Source organism: Podarcis filfolensis (assembly GCF_964270895.1).
Source record: "Podarcis filfolensis genome assembly, chromosome: 12".
Classification (NCBI taxonomy): Eukaryota; Metazoa; Chordata; class Lepidosauria; order Squamata; family Lacertidae; genus Podarcis; species Podarcis filfolensis.
The window spans coordinates 26,621,861-26,639,808 of NC_139614.1; the positions used below are offsets into that span (position 1 = coordinate 26,621,861).

Here is a 17,948-nt window from a genome sequence, read left to right on the forward strand (position 1 = left end):
CTTTCGTTGCTAGGAAACAGCTACTATTCCAAGAAGAACACCAGGTGGGATTCAACAGTGCACTAATTTGAGTGCTCCATCAATGCAGGCAGTGGCAGGTGGGATGACCTCCCCTTTCCTTCCTCTGCCTGCTGTCCTGGGGGTTCTCCTGACTCTCCAGAGTAGATTTGGGGGAGATGGGGCGCCCAGGTGAGGGGAGAGGGAGGCAAGCCCATTGAGCTAGCAGGAGTCTCAGCACCGGCTTCCACTAGTGTACTGGCTTAGTTGAATCCAGCCCAATAAAATCCTTTCACACTGAAGGCAGAGGGTCTGGGCAGCTCCCTCCTTAAATGATGAGATTCATATTTTCAGCATGGTTTCCAACACTGGAGTGATGTAAAAGGCACTTTAAAGCAATGGTGGGGGACCAGTGACCTTGCTGTTAGGCTACAAGTCCTATAGGCGATGGGAATTGTGGGCCAACACCAGTGGTGTAGCGTGGGTTGTCAGCACCCGGGGCAAGGCAAGTAATTTGCGCCCCCTAACCCGTGGATTTGCGCCCCCTAACCCGTGGATTTGCGCCCCCTAACCCGTGGATTTGCGCCCCCTAACCCTAACCCCCAGATGTTGCGCCCAGTGCGGCCGGCCCCCCCTGCACCCCCCACGCTATGCCACTGGCCAACACCGCACCCTGCTTTGGAAGATGAACTGTCAGGTTCCATTTTCATTTGGCATTTCCCTTGGGTTCTTTGATCTGGATCAGTGCCCTGTACTCAGTAAAATGACCATCTAATTCACACTTAAATTCATATCCAATTTCATCTTCTCAAAGGAATTGCAGACCTGTGCTTTAGAACGAAGCTTCTGTCCAATCACAGAAAGCCAGATCAGCCTTCAGGCAAATCAGAAGCCTTGATTTATGCTTACCTGGATTTGGCTTATTGCCCACATCAGAAAATATATTTTCCCAAACTCCCATATACACCTATAAATTTTACTTTTCTAAAACTAATGATACACTGTACGCTGATGGCATTTATTTGTTCCAGAAATTACTTGCAAACGTCTTGTCTTTTATTTATTTTCTTTAAAAAAGTAAAATAAAATAGAGGTTTCCCCCTGCATCAGAAGTATTCAAATGCCACAGCTTGTGGGTGGGGATGAGGTGTGCCCAGGTACATAAATAGGCATACCATACCTTCCTTGTTCACACTGAAACTTGGAACACTTTAGCAGTTTCTCAAAGGAGGAGGAGGGCAGAGCAGGTAAGATGATCAGCTCTGGGCTTAGCAAAGCACCTGTTCAGAGTCCTCTGAGCTTGTGAGTCAGGTTACTTATTGATGGGCAAGTAACAAAGAACAGGCTGGGAAGACTGGAGCAGTGAAAGGGCAGTGAAAGGGCTGTGCAGCAGTTCTAACTAAGAACAGCAGTTAGAGTGTTTTGCTGTTTCTTCCACTAACAATCTGATGACCACAAGTGTGTGTGTGTGTGTGTGTGTGTGTAGCTTCACAAACCTTTGTGATTTTATTTTGCTTTTTGAAGAAGCAACTTTTGTCAGTCATTGCTTTCCTACTGGATCTGCTAACAGCTCTGATCCCCACCCCTTTGTTTGATTTCCTGCTTGGCAGGTGCAAGCACTTTCTAATGCATGGGTAGGCAAACTAAGGCCCGGGGGCCTGATCTGGCCCAATCGCCTTCTAAATTCGGCCCGTGGACGGTCCAGGAATCAGCGTGCTTTTACATGAGTAGAAAGTGTCCTTTTATTTAAAATGCATCTCTGGGTTATTTGTGGGGCCTGCCTGGTGTTTTTACATGAGTACAATGTGTGCTTTTATTTATAATGTATCTCTGGGTGATTTGTGGGGCATAGGAATTTGTTCATTCCCCCCCCCCAAAAAAAGTCTGGCCCCCCACAAGGTCTGAGGGACAGTGGACCGGCCCCCTGCTGAAAAAGTTTGCTGACCCCTGTTCTAATGCCTTTGTCAAAGCTCTGTTTTCTTCTATGGTGCTATGGTTTCTGTGTACTACATTTACCAGTCTTGAATCTTCTCAGCTGTCTATCTTCTGCTGCTTGGAAGGATTGTGCCCCACACTGTCCTACTTCTTCTATTTCCTGCCCAGTTGTGTTTCTTCCCGCTTCCCTGATGCTGACACAGTGCCCATTGACATCAGCTGTGCCGTAAAAAGGGACTCCACTAGATGCATATTGGCCTATTTAAATGCCCCTGTGGTTTCAAAGGATGACAAGATGTCCTTACTGCCTGTTTTCTTAAAAAGCCAAATACTCCTCCAAAAACTTGCCTATTTTAATTTCTCCCATGAAGACATAAGGACGTCTGTCACTTTAATAAAACAATCCTGTGCATATTTATTCCACAAAGTAAGTCCTAACATGTTGCATGGCATTTACTGTCATGTAAGTGTGTACAGGATTGCAGTCCTTTTTTAAAAAAAAAACCACAGATCCAAAACCTGAAAATCAGCCCCATTTGATATCATCCAAACTTCCTTCCAAGTTAATATGCTTAGGATTGAAGCTTAGGATTGAAGCTTCAGAATGCGCATTTTGGCCACCATTGTTTCCTGATTGTTGTAGAAAATCTGAGAAGAAAATACGGAAGATGAGTAACATGCTTGAAAATTGTATTTCCTGATTTTGAGCATAGTAGACAATCCTGATCACATCAGCCCCGCTTGATCTTCAAAGCAGGGACTTGATTATCTCAAATGGTACCGTTATTATTCCATCCTCAGCCAAATTTGATGGCAGCAGACCTACTCTCTGCAAGGCTGCCCCAGTGACCTGGGGACAATCTAGAGAGCCAAATGGGGTGTGCAGTTGAGACCCCTCTCTGCTACTTACCCACAGCCCCTCATCCCAGAACTTTTTCTCCCAGCCCTGTGTGCATCTCCAGGATCAAAGCTCACCTGGGTGGAGAGCATGTGGAGGGACATGCTGCACGGATTATTGGTGGAGAGGAGGGTTCAGCACCATCACTACTTCTTCTTAAGTTGGACATCTGCTCGTGTGTGTGTGTGTGTGTGTGTGTGTGTGTGTGTGTGTTTGGAAAGTCATGCCTTTAAATAGAACTTCTGCTGTTCCCTGCAGTTGGGGTCTAAACTGAGATACTGATCAAAACTCCAGAGCCGGTCCTGTCATTAGGCAGAGTGAGGTGAAATACTCAGTTGGAATGGAGGACCCAGCTCTGTGCATCATGCAGCTAAACTAACCAGTCTTTGTGTAAGATTAAACAGTAACAGCCCATGCTTCAATATGCCACCACTGTTGAATTGGTCCTGAGACCTGCAGAAAACCCTTTGCTTCTCTCAAATTTGCAGTCTGCCACCTTGAGTGAGAATTGTCAGGTCTTAGCATCAACTGTCCGTCCCCCGTAGCGATGGGTGCTATTTTTAAAAGTCAGGATTTTGAAACCAACAGATCTATAATTGGACTAAAATGAGGTTAATCAGATTCATTCAGAATTGTGTTCGTTGTCAAGACAGGGAGCATTGGAGATGCTAGCAGAATTAGCATCTTGAGATGTGTTCATTCGAAAACGTACTGCGTGACTTTTAATTGGCTTAGAAAACTTTAAGGCTGCAGTGCTCGATATATAGACTTACAACAGAGCAAGTCCAACAGAACACAGTGGGGCTTACTTCTGAGTAAACATGGATAAGATCAGGCTGTACATTTGGGGGTGGGGAATGCATCATATGTGAAGACACACAGCACAATCTTAACACGTAGACTCATAGAATTGTAGAGATGGGAGGGATCCTGAGGGTCATTTAGTCCAACCCCCTGCAATGCTTACTCTGAAATAAGTACCCCTGTGCTCAGTGGGTCTTACACAAGGGTAACTGTGCATAAGACTGCAGCTTTGGGGTGTGTTAATTGGACACTGGCTGTCAGAGCATAGCCAACATGGCAAGCCTAGGGATTTGAAACTACTTTGATTTCATTGTCTCCTAAATATTTCCCTGTTGTCACCACACTGAGAAAAGTGTTTCGCTCCTCACAACCCAAGGCAAGTGCCTTGTAAATACTTTGATTTGCTTTGCATGGCTCCATTTCCTTCAAGTCCACGCTAAACACCAAATTAGTGGCTGGGAAATAAAGGTTAGTTTTTAATTCAAAGTAACAACTTTGAATATCACAGTAGAGTTACATTAAGCTCTGTTTGTCTTCATGATGTAGCCATCAATGGAAAGTTTTGTTATAAGGATGGGGAAGAAATTGGAAGGAGTTTGCTTTTTAAGTAAGTCTACCTAATTCACACTTTCTAAAACAGTAAGCAATGAAACACAGTCATCCTTCAAAATTCACACTTCTCTGAATGTTGCAATGCAATTCACCAGCCAAGGAATGTGCACAAATATGCATATACCAAGGTAAATGGTACATAAAACTGCATATAGTTTCCCATCCCTGCTTGAGCACAGAAGGACTTACTTCTATGCATACTATACACTGAGCCCCAAGCCGAGTTTCTCATGCATGTTGTATGTAGCACTTAACATTCGGTTTCTCCTTTTTTTTTACTGTGACCAAGCTGGAACTAGAGTAATTCCATTCCACTGCTTGTAACTTAGCCATCAAGATTGATTGCATGCCTCTATTGTTCCATACCTAATAGTCTCCTGTTCTGTAATGCAGCTGAATAAATCCTTAATGCTTTTTTCTCCCCCTAGCTTCAACCATGGAGAAGAGCCTCATATCGGTGTTGCTTTTGCTCGTCGCCGTCTCGTACATTTCGGCGAAAGACACTACTGTGAAAAGTGAAAAGAAGGATGTAAAAGAAACCCGTCCCAAACTGCCCCAGACTCTCTCCAGAGGTAAAGGAACGCTAGCTGAGTGCAGTGGGAAGACAGGGTGTTGTTGTTTTTAAACCCTTTCTCAAAATACTAGAACCCAGGACCATCCAATGAAGCAAAATAATGGGAGATCCAGAACAGAACCAAGTGGGTTGTGTAGCAATTAGAGTGTTAGACTAGGACATGCGAAACCAGGATTCCAATTCCAATTCACTCATGAAGCTCACTGGGTGGCCTCTCTGAGTCTAACCTATCTCACAGGGTTGTTCTGATGGATCCTGCCCTTTGAAAACTTACAAAACTCAACAATCCGACATATGACATATGTCTACTTGGAAGTGAGTTTCACTGAGTTCAGTGAGGCTGACCCCTTATAGGTTGTTATAAGATTGTAGTGTAAGAGGGTCTTTTCTCAATAAGGAGGGGTGCACATTATTTAAATAAGGAAGCCTCAGGGGACATTCTTCCAACAGTTGGTAATTATCTAAATTTCGCATTGAACTTGAAATGAGTGCTAGTTCAGATTAATGCCAGCATTTGAAGAAATCATTGCAATTAATCAATGGGTCTGGGGAAAAAATAGCGTATTTATGTAAATCTAATGCACCATCGAATCTAATGCGCACCTCAATTTTCAAAACCCAAAAAAAGTATTTGCTGGCGAATGTAAATGCGCCACCAAATCTAAGTTGCGCCCTAATTTTTGCAACGTAATTTGGCCGAGAAAGGTGCATATTACATTTGAGAAAATACAGTAACCCCTAAAAATATGGTGTTGGCAGGAGGTATATGGGCTAACTGGCATAAGGTTATATAGATGGAAATTAGAGATTTGTTTTATTTTATTTTATTTGCTGTATTATGTTTCTATGCCACTTTTCATTCGAATGTATCCCAAAGCAGCTTACAAACAATAAATAATAATGGCATGACAGAACATAATAGGACATCACAAACACAGCATAAATCATACAGAATAATTAGCAAATCATCAGGGAAACAATTACAATCTATAAAATACTGTTAACAAAACAACAACTAAAAAACAAGCCAAACATCACAATGTAAGCAAAAGTCATATTATATGATTAACAACTACAGCATTTATAATCTATAAAATAATATCAACGTTAACAAAATAGCATCGAAGACTCATAATCTTTCACTCTGTTCAGCTCATTAAAATACACATACACATCATGTGCATGGCTGCAACTCCCTTCTGAAGGTTCCTTGGACTGGAATTGAGGCAGCACAGATTAAACCAACCAACCCCTGGTGGCAAACAGAAAGTCTCTCTCCCCTCACAATTCTTCCCCTGGAAATAGCTCCCTTATCAGGGCTTCTAGGGCTGGAGGGTAGGGCAAGGCAGGTGGGAAAAGCCATTGCCTGATGACCAGCACTAAGCCTCACTTAGAGTTGCCTTTGTTCAGGACTCAGTTCATTTGCCATATGTCCTCTTTTTCCAGGACACGTATGTAAAATGTGTGCTGTCATAGCAATCCATAGTTAAAAGTAGAAGTCGGCAAATGGGCCCTCTTCCTTGCTCTTCAAAATACGGCAACCCTATAACTGGTTATGGGATTAATGCCTCCTCAATCATAATATGCTTTAAAACTAAATTCTATTCATCATTTCCTTTCAGGCTGGGGGGATCAGCTTATCTGGACTCAGACTTATGAAGAAGCTCTCCATAAAGCCAGGACAAAGTAAGTTCCCCTATCTCCACATGGTTTTCACTATGGTGTGTGAAGGTCTCCTCCTTCCACTCTAAGAAATGAGAAATGTTTCAATAACTTTTTCCAGGACCTTAAATCTTAAGTCATTGAGATTTTTGTCTATCATGAGTTTTGCTCTTTTTATCGCCTGCTACCGTGAGATTCTAAAATGGACCTTTTCTTCTTTTCAGCAACAAACCTATAATGATCATCCACCACTTAGAAGACTGCCCTCACAGTCAAGGTACCATTCTTTCCAACAGACACGTAATTTTTTGGTCTACATCCAAGCAAATACAATTGCTACCGATAACAACAACAACAACAAACCGGCTCTTTTTACACTGAAAGCGCAATCTATATTTTTATCCTGTACTTAATAACTGGGGAGGTTTAGATGTATGGAAGGCAGAAATTTCTATTTACATTCCCCCCCCCCCAGAAATGATCACAGTCAGAAACAGAGATTCACAAATTTATTCATAATGATAGCCTGTCCACACATCGTGTGAATGCCCAAACTCCATGCATTCATTGACAGTTGTGAATATGTTTTCTGTTCACTTAAGAGACTGGCTTTCAGGCAGGCCTTAGATCCAGCACTTCTCTCCTTAGAAATTGTTCAGTGGTACCTTGGGTTACAGACTTTTCAGGTTACAGACTCCGCTAACCCAGAAATAGTACCTCGGGTTAAGAACTTTGCTTCAGGATGAGAACAGAAATTGTGTGCTGGCGGCATGGTGGCAGCAGGAGGCCCCATTAGCTAAAGTGGTGCTTCAAGTTAAGAACAATTTCAGGTTAAGAATGGACCTCCAGAACGAATTAAGTTCTTAACCAGAAGTACCACTGTATAATTCAAACTAGAGTGGCATAGCATGAGTAAGTCAATAAGTGCAGTTTCCTGTCTTAAGCTGCAATCCTGTGTCTACTCAGAAGTAAGACCCCCTGAATTCAGTGAGGCTTACTCCCTGGTAAGTGGAGTTTGGATTTCAGCCTCAGGCTTCTTGTGAATTCCTTTGCTAAGCAAAAGAATCCAGGTTTCAAAAACCCAAAACATTGATTGCGATAACCTTGACCTCCTTTCATTCCCAGACCTGTTTCTAAACTTTTGAGTCTTTAGCTTATCTCTTTCATTTTACAGTGATTTGTATTAGGCCTTCAGGCCTTAAGCGTTCATGAATTTTTATTTGATCTGTACTGACAATAGATACATAATGTTCTTTCTATGTTTCAGATTCTTTCTTTTTTTCTAATAGTGAGTAATTCTTCTCCCATTCTAGCACTGAAGAAGGTATTTGCTGAACACAAAGAGATACAGAAATTGGCTGAGAAGTTTGTTCTCCTCAATCTTGTTGTAAGTTTTCTTTGACACTTGACCAAGTGCTCTGTTTTGTAATAAAGCAATTATTCTCTCGGCCAAGTTTCAAGTTGATCTACCGGTATTTAATTCTACCTAGAGCTGGTTCACATAGGGCATCTTTCCAAAATGGAAGCAATCTGTATAAGGGTGGTTGCTGTTTTGAGAAAAATAGGCAAGTGTTTAGATTGCCATGATTATTGGAAAAGTAATATATAGATAGGGTTGCCATATTTTGTGAAGTAAAAATCCAGAGACAAACAGTTGTTGAGCTTTTTGGGGGGGAGGGGGATCGCCCAAAAAGTTGTTGGCCTATTTTTGGGCAGACACTTCCTGGTTCTGTTTGCAAAAACCTGGAAGCTTTGTCAATTTCCATCCCCCTTGGATGGAAATTTCGCCATTGGAATCCTGGACATGTCAGGGGGAAAGTGGACACATGGCAACCCTAGTATAGAGCAGCTTCCCAACAAAATGGATACCTGTGCATATAACTCTTTAATATACATTTTTCTTATGTGGATATTATCTCCATATAGGGAAAAATACTGTGTGTGAAATGCAGTGGGTGGATGTGCTGGCTAAAATAATTATAATGCTCATCAAATCCTCATTGTGGTCCAATTCTGTTATATTATACATTATGGGATGGCTGTCACATCATCATCTATTCCACCTAAACTTTCATTACATTGAAGTAACTGGCAATGTTTAATAGATATTTTGACTCTTCTCTGTGTGATCTAAATGGCTTGCATCACAGGCATTTGTATTTTCTTTTTCTTTTCTTTAAGTATGAAACCACAGACAAACATCTTTCACCAGATGGCCAGTATGTTCCCAGAATCCTGTTTGTAGGTGAGTAGTTAAGGGGTCAAAGAGTTCTGGGTTTTTTTGGGGGGGGGACCATGCCAACCTGAATACAGTGGTACCTCTGGTTACACACGCTTCTGGTTACAAGCTCCGCTAACCCAGAAGTAGTTGCTCCTGGTTGCGAACTTTGCCCCAGGATGCAGTGGGAAGTGTCATTAGCGAAAGCATGCCTCAGAATAAAAACGGTTTCAGCTTAAGAACGGACCTCCGGAATGAATTATGTTTGTAACCAGAGGTACCACTGTAGCTGAGATGAGTTAATATTTACTGTGGAACGAAAGTTTGATTTATCTCCAGGTTGCATCCCCAATATGGGGGAAACAGGGTTTTGCAAGCATTCCAACTGGAGAATGTGGCTGTTGCTAGCGAAACCTGAATCTCCTGTACCACTGGTTTTATTGGTGGTTTTGCTCAAAGACCTATAGGATGGGTCCCATAAAACCGCTCTTAACATGCAATACACTTGCCACATGTCCACCCAGTTTTTGTAATTTAAAGTAGCTTTCCCCTCTCCTGTTTTTAAAGAGGGGATTGATAAAGGGCCAAAAAAAAGTAGTTGTGTAAAATGAAACGTTTCACATTTGCATCTGCAACAATAACCTGCCCAAAATTTCTTTCCAATATACTTGCTTATCTGCAAACAATGGAGTATATGCTCCACTCTTTTTATTAAATTGGCTAAGGGGTGGATTTTTTACATAGGCTCCAAGGAGTTAATGAATGACACTGATCTTAAGAAGATTCCCCCTCAGGCTGATGCTGCTCATTGCTTTAACATCTACAGCTTACATTTTACTTGGTTATTATTTAGGATGGGGGTGGAGAAATCACCAAGTCCCATTTCTGCCCACCAGCTGTTCAGTGGAAGCAGCTGAGAAGGAAAGCTTTGTTGGTGTATAAAGCCTTGCTATGGACTTGTGGGGAATTTAGATTTCCCTAAATGCCTGGGTGCCAGATTCTCTCCATAATTCCTGGATGTAGAATTAAACTTTGCCAGACACGGGAACCCCCTGGATTTAGTTATGCTAACAAGCCAAGCTAGCTTGGCAGAGCGAGCTGAATGGGCCATTAGTGGAGGAGAAAGACTAGGGATAGCCCATCAAGCAAACCATCAAAGGGCAAAAATACCAGGCAAGGGGGAGTGGAGCCCCTTCTCGGCTGGGTGCTAGTGGGCAAAGGCCAGGTTTTGGGTTTCAACTCGGAACAGAGGCGCTGAGTTCTGCCCAACATTGTGGGGCCCCATTGTGCACATGTGTGAGTGACATCATGCGCATTGTGGCACAGGGCCCTATTAGGGCCACCACAGCTGCCACAAGGCCCTGCAAGGCCTGCTGCCACTGCAAGGCCAGGCTCCTCAAGATGGAGGAGGGATTCAGCCCCGTCCCAACAAACTTTGGGCGTTGGGGAAGGGGCTGAAGACATCTCAGCCCTGTGGAGTTGACACCGATGTCACTGAATGATGTAGGCTGGGGGAAGTCCTTGGACTCGGTTAGCAGCATGGAGGAGGAGGAGTAGAGCTGGAGAAGACAGACTGGAACGAAGGGACACCAAGGATGGCTTTTTGCTGTCTTTTGAATCCAATGCTGCGCTCAAGAGAGGAGCCAGACCTTCAATCCCTCCATCTAGGGGCAGGATGTTTATATGTGTAAATAAAACCATATGTCATAAGGACATCATAGTTTCAGCTGTGTCTTGTTGTCCCAAAAGGGAACACAGACTTTGGTAAGCATGCCATATACCCCAGGAATCTCACGCTAATTGTGGAGATTCGAGTGGACTGTAACAGCACGCAATGACAGCTCCTTCCTACAGAAGCAGGGAAACATTTCTCAGTGTTTCCCCTGCAGATATGCAAAAAAGTGACTATGCATAATTCCATACTGGAGAATTATAGACAACATTCATGTGGTTAAGCATCTTTTGCATGGGGACAGTAGAAGCCATTTTCATTGAGGGTTTTTTGACGGCTGCAGATGGAAAGTTAATGTGATCATTGTTTCTCCAGATCCGTCACTGACAGTTAGAGCAGATATTACTGGAAGATATTCCAACCGCCTCTATGCTTACGAGCCTTCAGACATTGCATTACGTAAGTATTTCCTAGCAGAGCTTTTTGCATAGATTTGGAACAAAGGAAGGTCTGAAGTTCTGCTTTGGAGCTCCCTCCAGTTGCATAATAGCATTGCAAAATGTGCATGAAATAGTAATAAATGCTGGTGAATTTTCATGATGACTTCTTTTTTTTAAAAAATCACAAACTGATGTGGAAATGTAGACAACTGAATTTAAGACTGGGAAAATGTGGAATTGAGAGAAAACTAAATGGATAGATTTCACCCTCCTAAAGTCTGAATAAATATGCATAGCAACACATAGAAAATGACTGATGCCATTTATGTAAATGGTTTAGAGTCTGCCGTTTTCAATATGGATTCCATGTGAATGTCACCTGAAACCAGTAATCCATCCACATGAATGGTCCAACATGGTGCAATTTGTTTTCATGCCACTGCCAAAATATTCCCAGAGCAAGTTCTGGACCCGAGATGACCCACATGGTGGGGTTCTATGTACAATAATGGCTCACCGCATGGAAACCTCAGCATGAAAAGCATCATTAAATCCATTTAAATCCATGTTATCCAATTTAACTGAGTTGTCAATGATGTGTGGACCATTAACAGTATGCACTGCTTCTGCTATTGTAAATGCTGGGAAATTAAAGTGAGATTTGGTTTATTGCAATTTGCATAATTTAGAAAGTTCAAACTGATGTGCATTACATGCTAGATTACTTTTTGTACAACTCCCCCCGCCTCCCTGATTTATGATCTGTTTGTTTTTCTAGTGTATGCAAATATGCAGAAAGCTCTGAAGTTGTTGAAGACTGAATTGTAAAAAAAGAAAACAGACACACTCTCAGGTCTTCCACCTCTATCGCAGCATATGAAGAAATAGTTCTCACCGAAGAGAATGCGTAGGCTGCCCTTGGATATGCATATCAACAACTCACCGTATGCATAACTTCCAGGAGGATAACTGTGTTATAAATACTCATTTGTAACTGTGTGGTATTATGTATTGATTGCTTTTATAAAATAAGACTAAAAACACTGTATGCTCTTTTCTATAAATCAAGATTAAAAAGAAAAACACTTTATGGAGTTTGCACTTTTGTAATCTGTCTTATTTTGCAATCTTGTACAGAAGCATCTATAATATTTCCAATGAGAAAGACAGTGTGGTGTAGTGGTTAAGAGCGGTAGACTCGTAATCTGGTGAACCGGGTTCGCTTCCCTGCTCCTCCACATGCAGCTGCTGGGTGACCTTGGGCCAGTCACACTTCTCTGAAGTCTCTCTGCCCAACTCACCTCACAGAGTGTTTGTTGTGGGGGAGGAAGGGAAAGGAGAATGTTAGCTGCTTTGAGACTCCTTAGGGTAGTGATAAAGCGGGATATCAAATCCAAACTCTTCTTCTTCTTCAATGACACAAATAACACAGCAAACAAATTTTCAAGAACCTAATTCCATGCAGACCATCAGTCCCCGATATCTGCAGACAGGGCTGGAAAAGTCTCCTCTCCATTCCTGGGAAGTTGCTGTCAGTCAGTGCAGACCAGGGCTGAGGAAACTCTGCACCCCCCCCCCCAGATGTTGTTTCATTCCAACACCCATCATCCCTGAGCATTGGCCACACTTGCTGGGGCTACTGGAGTCCAGCGACATATCATGGGCCACTGAGCTAGATGCACCAATGTTTTGATTCAATGCAAGGCAGCTTCCAATGTCAGCAAATGGACGGCAGACTTCAAACTGCCCAACAGCAATGTGAATGACTGCCAGTTGTATTTGTGTGACTGGTGTCCATTCCTGACTGCAGAAGAACAAGCAAACTGCTTGGTCTGCTTATTTTCATTTTTGGTCAGAATTCTCTGACATCCCTACCTACGTGGGGATGCCTTATTTGTTTATGAACTTCAGTTAATGTTAGCCATAGCTTACAGGTATGAACCTGGACCTTCTCTATTACCATCACCATCCAAAAGCCATGAGTGAAGAGCAGCTCTTCCAGGCTTTAATGCAGGGAGAGGGGGACAAACATAATAAACCGAGCTTTGTCTGCCATACGCCTCAGCTGGTGATCGTGAATTCATGTGGGTTTCTGTCTCTTAATACTAGTCAGTGGTGATCACCACAGCCAATCACAATCACAAACAAACAATCACACCCTAGGCCAACCCCAGCCTCTCTCACCACCAAAGGAACACAAGTGAACAACACAAGCACGCTGACACCAAACTCTACATACATTAAGCATAATAGAAACACCGCTACCCGACCCCACCCCCATCCATCTCCCCTCCCTCCACCCCCCTTTCTTTTTTTCTTTCTTTTTTCTTCTCTCCCTAATGCCTCATCAAATGAAACGGATTTGTAAAAATGTTACATGGAAGAAAAAAAATACGAGGCATTACACTTACACTGTAAAACAAGAAAACCCTTAATAAAATATTTTTTTAAAAAAATACTAGTCAGTGATGGCGGTGCCCTCTGGTGGACAGGTGTGGGTGCTGCCACCATTACTGTTCCTCTCTATGCTGCTGGTGGAGAAAGAGAAATCATGGGGTTTGTGAAGCAAACAGCAGAAAACTTTGAAGGTCAATATTTGATTTGGTGTGTCAGTGAGGATCCTAGCTGGGTGTGTCAGTTACATCCTTATAAGTCCCAGCATAGCTGGTGCAAAAATTTTTTTTAAAAAAAATGGCACAAAGGTTTGGCTCAGTTTTGAAGCAATACCAGGCTCTGGAGATCACAGTTAGCATCCCTCAACTCCAATGGAGAGTGGCTCCCCAGCTGTGTTTTCTAGGCCCACACCTCTCTTGCCAGGTGGAACTCTATACACAGGAACACAGGTAGTTGCCTTTTACTAAGTCAGCTCACTGGTTCGCCTTCTTCAACTATCATCTATACCAAGGTTTAAGACAGGGGTCTTTTCTGGCCCTACCTGAGAAAATTATTGTTGAAACATGCAAAGGGAAGCTAAATGTTGGATTTGCAGTGTGCCAAACTTATATCCCCTCCTCAGCAAGGGTTAAAGATATGGAGAAACTGTTAATCGATTCTGTTTGGAAATGAGTAAATGTGTAAAATCTTTCCTAGCATTAATTCAGTGGAAAATTATACAGCTTTTGCAATACCTGAGAAATGAATTATATTTAAGGAAACCTGATGGAGAAACTTTCAGTGGCGTCTCACTATTTTCTGTCATTTGTGAAATTTCTCTCCCTGTGTGTTTTCTTTTTCTAATGCTTTACCAAGCCAATATTTGGGTTTATTTATTTATTTTAAAATAGAATCAACAAGACCCTTGCCCACCACATAAAAATGCCGGCCTCAAGATGCAAATATTGAAAAAGAAGATTCCCTTTTCCCAAAACGCTGATGATTTGCTAAAGGGTTTTTGCAATGAGTCAAGGGCTCAGATGAGACACAAAAACAGCCACACTCCATTCTTCAGTGATTCCTTCTGGCACGTTAAAGCAGGGCCAGGGAACCTACAGTCCTCTGCATGTTATTGGACTACTACTCCCATCACTCCTGACTATTGGCCATGCCAGCTGGGGCTGATGGGAACTAGTGTCCAACTGCATTTGGAGGATCACAATTTCCCCATCCCTGCACTAAAGTAAATATGGGTCCTTGAATAACAGAGGCCTATCAACTGAAGGCAACTGTGGTTGTCTATTGGACCAATAAAGACCAAGAGTCCTCAGACTGAGCCCATTCTGGCTCAAACCATAATGAATGGTTTCATTCTGGCTCAAACCATTCCTGCCAAATATGTTCCCATTCCATCAGGAACATATGAACTACTCCTGCTGAAAGGAGGAAAACCAGTCAAATAACTAAGTGAGTTGAAAGAGGGCTTCCCACAAGTCAGTGTGCCAGAAAAGTCTCCATTACCTCACAGGCAGTCTTAATTTACATAAAAGTGCTGAATAGTTAATGTTTGATTAGCTGGCTCGTTATGTCACACATTCTACATCGGAGCGTGTAAATAAATAAGTTGTAACCAAAGTCTGGTCACCTAATAAATACCAGCATTTAAATATTCATGCTGTACATTGCCTGACCAGGATCACAAAAGGCAGACAGGGCAACCAAACACCACCATCCATTCCACAGCTGAATCTTCATACTCTGCTTGCTCCTGCCCATTCCAAAACACACACAAATGCCTGAATCTTACTTCAACACACCAGCAAAGGGACAGCATCCTTCACTGTACCTCAGTCTAACAGGCTAGCATTATCATCAGCACTTTCTTTCAGCTGGAACTTGCCGGAACTGAATTCCGGCCCCTCTCAGGTGGGCACCACTGCCATTCTAAGAGAATGAGGGGGATGTTCATGGTGAGTTCTGGCACCTCTTTTTCTGGAAAAAGAACACATCATCATTATTAAAATGTTTATACCGCCCTTCACCTGAGGAACACTGGGCAGTTTACAGCATAAAAACACACAAATACATAACATAGAAAAAACAAAAACAATACACCTCCCCCCTCATACACAAAAGTTGTTTAATTAACCAAAGGCCTGTTTAATTAACCAAAGGCGAAGATGAATGACTTTGCCTGGTGACTACAAATATGTAACTGTCAGAGGCTCAGGAGCAGAAGAGCAGGGGAGAGAGCAAATAGAGAGCGGAGGAGAGGAATCAGAGGGGAGCGTAGGGGAATATGACAGTGGACCGAGAGATTCCATGAGCTTCTCCAGCGAATCTGAAGATTCCCAGGAGGGGGCGCCTATGGTAAGGGCGAGGCGAATCCCAGAGGGGACGATCCATAAACAAGGAACCAGAGGGGAGTCCCAAGGGAGTAGCGGAGCTGTAGGGCCAGTTCCCCCACCAGAGCACAGTGGGGGGGAAGAGTCACGTGAGTCAGGACCAGCTTCTCCTCCATCGGGGAGTGGGGAGACGGAGGGAAGACCAGGTCCAGCTAGCCTCCCCGAAAGGGGGAGCAGTGACACAAGTGTAACGGTCAGAAGGAAAGTGGGAGGCTGCGTGCGCGCGCCAAGTTCAAATGTGGAGGAGCGCGGGATAGCAGAAAACCCGGATTGGGAGCCAGGTCCTAAAGCCCGAAAGAGGGGGGGGGGAGGAGTCGGGAGAATCAGCGTCAGAAGAATCTCGGAGGGCTGAGACTCCGACTAGCAGAAGGACCCAGAGAAAGAAGGAACAGAGGAAAAGGTGGAGTAAGGCTAGAATCGTAAGCTGGTGTCAGGGGGGAGGAGATTCAGATGGGAGTTCTACGGTCTGACGGACAGATGTAGCGTTGCACGCTGCGCGTCTAGAAATGAGACTGAACTTCAATAAAGACTTTTAAACTTGGGCAAGGAGCAGCGTTGGTCTTGTGTGAGCTGGGACCTTGGGCAGCGCTGACAGTAACTCCCATCCCACTAAACTCTGCAAGCTCACGGAGATAGGCAAAGATGACGACTGAGGAAAAAGTCAAGCAATTGCAGGAAGCGGTGTCAACGCTCTACGCAGAATTGGCTGCGTCTAAGAAAAAAGAAGAAGACACAGCTGCGCTCTGCCAGGATCTGCAAGCCAGGTGGGAAAAATGGGGAAAGGAGGGGCAGCTGGGAGCCAAGCCGGAGGGAGTTAGCCTCGGGAAAAGGGGGGCGAGCCTTGTGACCCATTTTGACGGGAACCTGCAGCAGTACCCTAACTTCAGAGCAGAAGTAGTCTTCGCGCTCAATTTGCTTCGGAAAGATTTTAGAGATGAGGAGGAGAAAGTGGGTTTCATAATCACTCATCTGCATGGGGAAGCTAAGTCGTGGCTGCGAACCTTGCTACGCGAAAATGACCCCGCCCTCAAAGATTCAAGCGCTTTTATTGGAGCCATGGACGCTTGCTTTAAATCAACGGTGGATGTGGATGTCGCTAGAAGGGAAATGCATGGATTGCGACAAGGAAGAGCGACGGTGCGCCAGTATCATTCCCGCTTTTTTGGGTTAGTAAATGTGCTGGGCTGGCAGAAGGACTCAGCTGCCGTCAGGGATCTGTTCTGGGAGGGGCTGAATGGAGCCGTGAAAGATGAGCTGGCCAGGGGAGAGAGACCCCAAAATACAGCAGAAGTAGTCCAAAGGGCGCTCGCAATTGGGGTGCGCCTGGAAGAACGCCCGTGGAGCAGGGAGGAGGGGCGAAGAGCAAACACGTCAGCTAGAACGACTCCCTTCCTACCCAGAGAGACAGAGCGCGCTCAGTCCACGCCTCCTCTGATGAGTGGAGAGGAGCCAATGGAAATCGGAGGTGCAAGGGCTCAGACAGCAAGCAGAGCCCAAACACCAGGAGCAGTCAAGGCGAAGGCTCCTAGAGGGAGCAGGAAGTGTTACATCTGCGACAGTGCACAGCACATGGCGAAAGAGTGTCCCCAGAGGCTCCAGAAGCACACTGCAGCCTCAGCAACTGTTAAAGGAGGAATTCAGCAGGGAGTAGAGCAGCAGGGAAAAGGCGACGCCTGGTTGGAGATGGAGGCTCTGGGGCTCAACCAGGCGAGTCAGTGAAGCAGTCCCCAGAGATTTTGCAGCCCACAGACCCCCTCCCACCCAAACCAGTGGTGCAACTCACTGCATCGCTCCAGCTGCCCGATGGGCTCACCCTGGAGGTCCCTATTACCATTGACTCTGGTAGCAACGCAGACTTTGTAGGGTTGGACTTCGTCAAGCAGCATCGCATAGCACTCCTGCCAGCCACGACGCCCCTAAATGTTGTCACGGTAGATGGCAGGAAGATACTGGGAGGAGAAGTGGTACAGCAGACACCGCCTCTGGTGATGCAAATTGGGAACCACCGCGAAGTCATCAGTTTCAACGTCACCCACCTGTCGGACACGCCCATAGTGTTGGGCATGAGTTGGCTGGATAGGCACAGCCCGGCACTAGCGTGGTACCAGCGGCAATTGACCTTCTGCTCTTCCTACTGCGCAGCGCACTGCATCCAGACCTGCCAGGAAGAAGAGGGGCAAGAGGATGCACCGCAGCTACACCTAGGCATGGTGCAAGCGGTGCCCAACAAGTACAAGGCCTTTTTGGAAGTCTTCTGCGAGAAGGAAGCAGACAAGCTGCCTCCCCACAGACCCTACGACTGCAAGATTGACCTCCTGCCAGGGGCGACGCTGCCGACTGGGAGACTGTACTCCATGT

The 17,948-nt window shown here is 44.5% G+C and overlaps 1 protein-coding gene across 1 annotated transcript; it reads left to right on the top strand.

Annotated features, from left to right (window-relative positions):
• Positions 1–1,172: 1,172 nt before the first annotated feature.
• Positions 1,173–11,902, top strand: AGR2 (anterior gradient 2, protein disulphide isomerase family member). Its single transcript, XM_083578940.1, has 8 exons — positions 1,173–1,244; positions 4,675–4,818; positions 6,443–6,506; positions 6,707–6,759; positions 7,796–7,869; positions 8,664–8,727; positions 10,748–10,831; positions 11,591–11,902. The coding sequence occupies exons 2-8, from the start codon at positions 4,683–4,685 to the stop codon at positions 11,638–11,640; spliced, it is 525 nt and encodes a 174-aa protein (XP_083435066.1). The 5' UTR covers positions 1,173–1,244; positions 4,675–4,682; the 3' UTR covers positions 11,641–11,902.
• Positions 11,903–17,948: the final 6,046 nt, after the last annotated feature.

Excerpts from the sequence above, each read along its gene's own strand:
- AGR2 (XM_083578940.1), top strand. The coding sequence starts at position 4,683 with ATGGAGAAGAGCCTCATATCGGTGTTGCTTTTGCTCGTCGCCGTCTCG. Across the intron at positions 6,760-7,795 it reads AGACTGCCCTCACAGTCAAG|CACTGAAGAAGGTATTTGCT; the intron begins GTACCATTCTTT and ends CTCCCATTCTAG. Across the intron at positions 8,728-10,747 it reads TCCCAGAATCCTGTTTGTAG|ATCCGTCACTGACAGTTAGA; the intron begins GTGAGTAGTTAA and ends TTGTTTCTCCAG.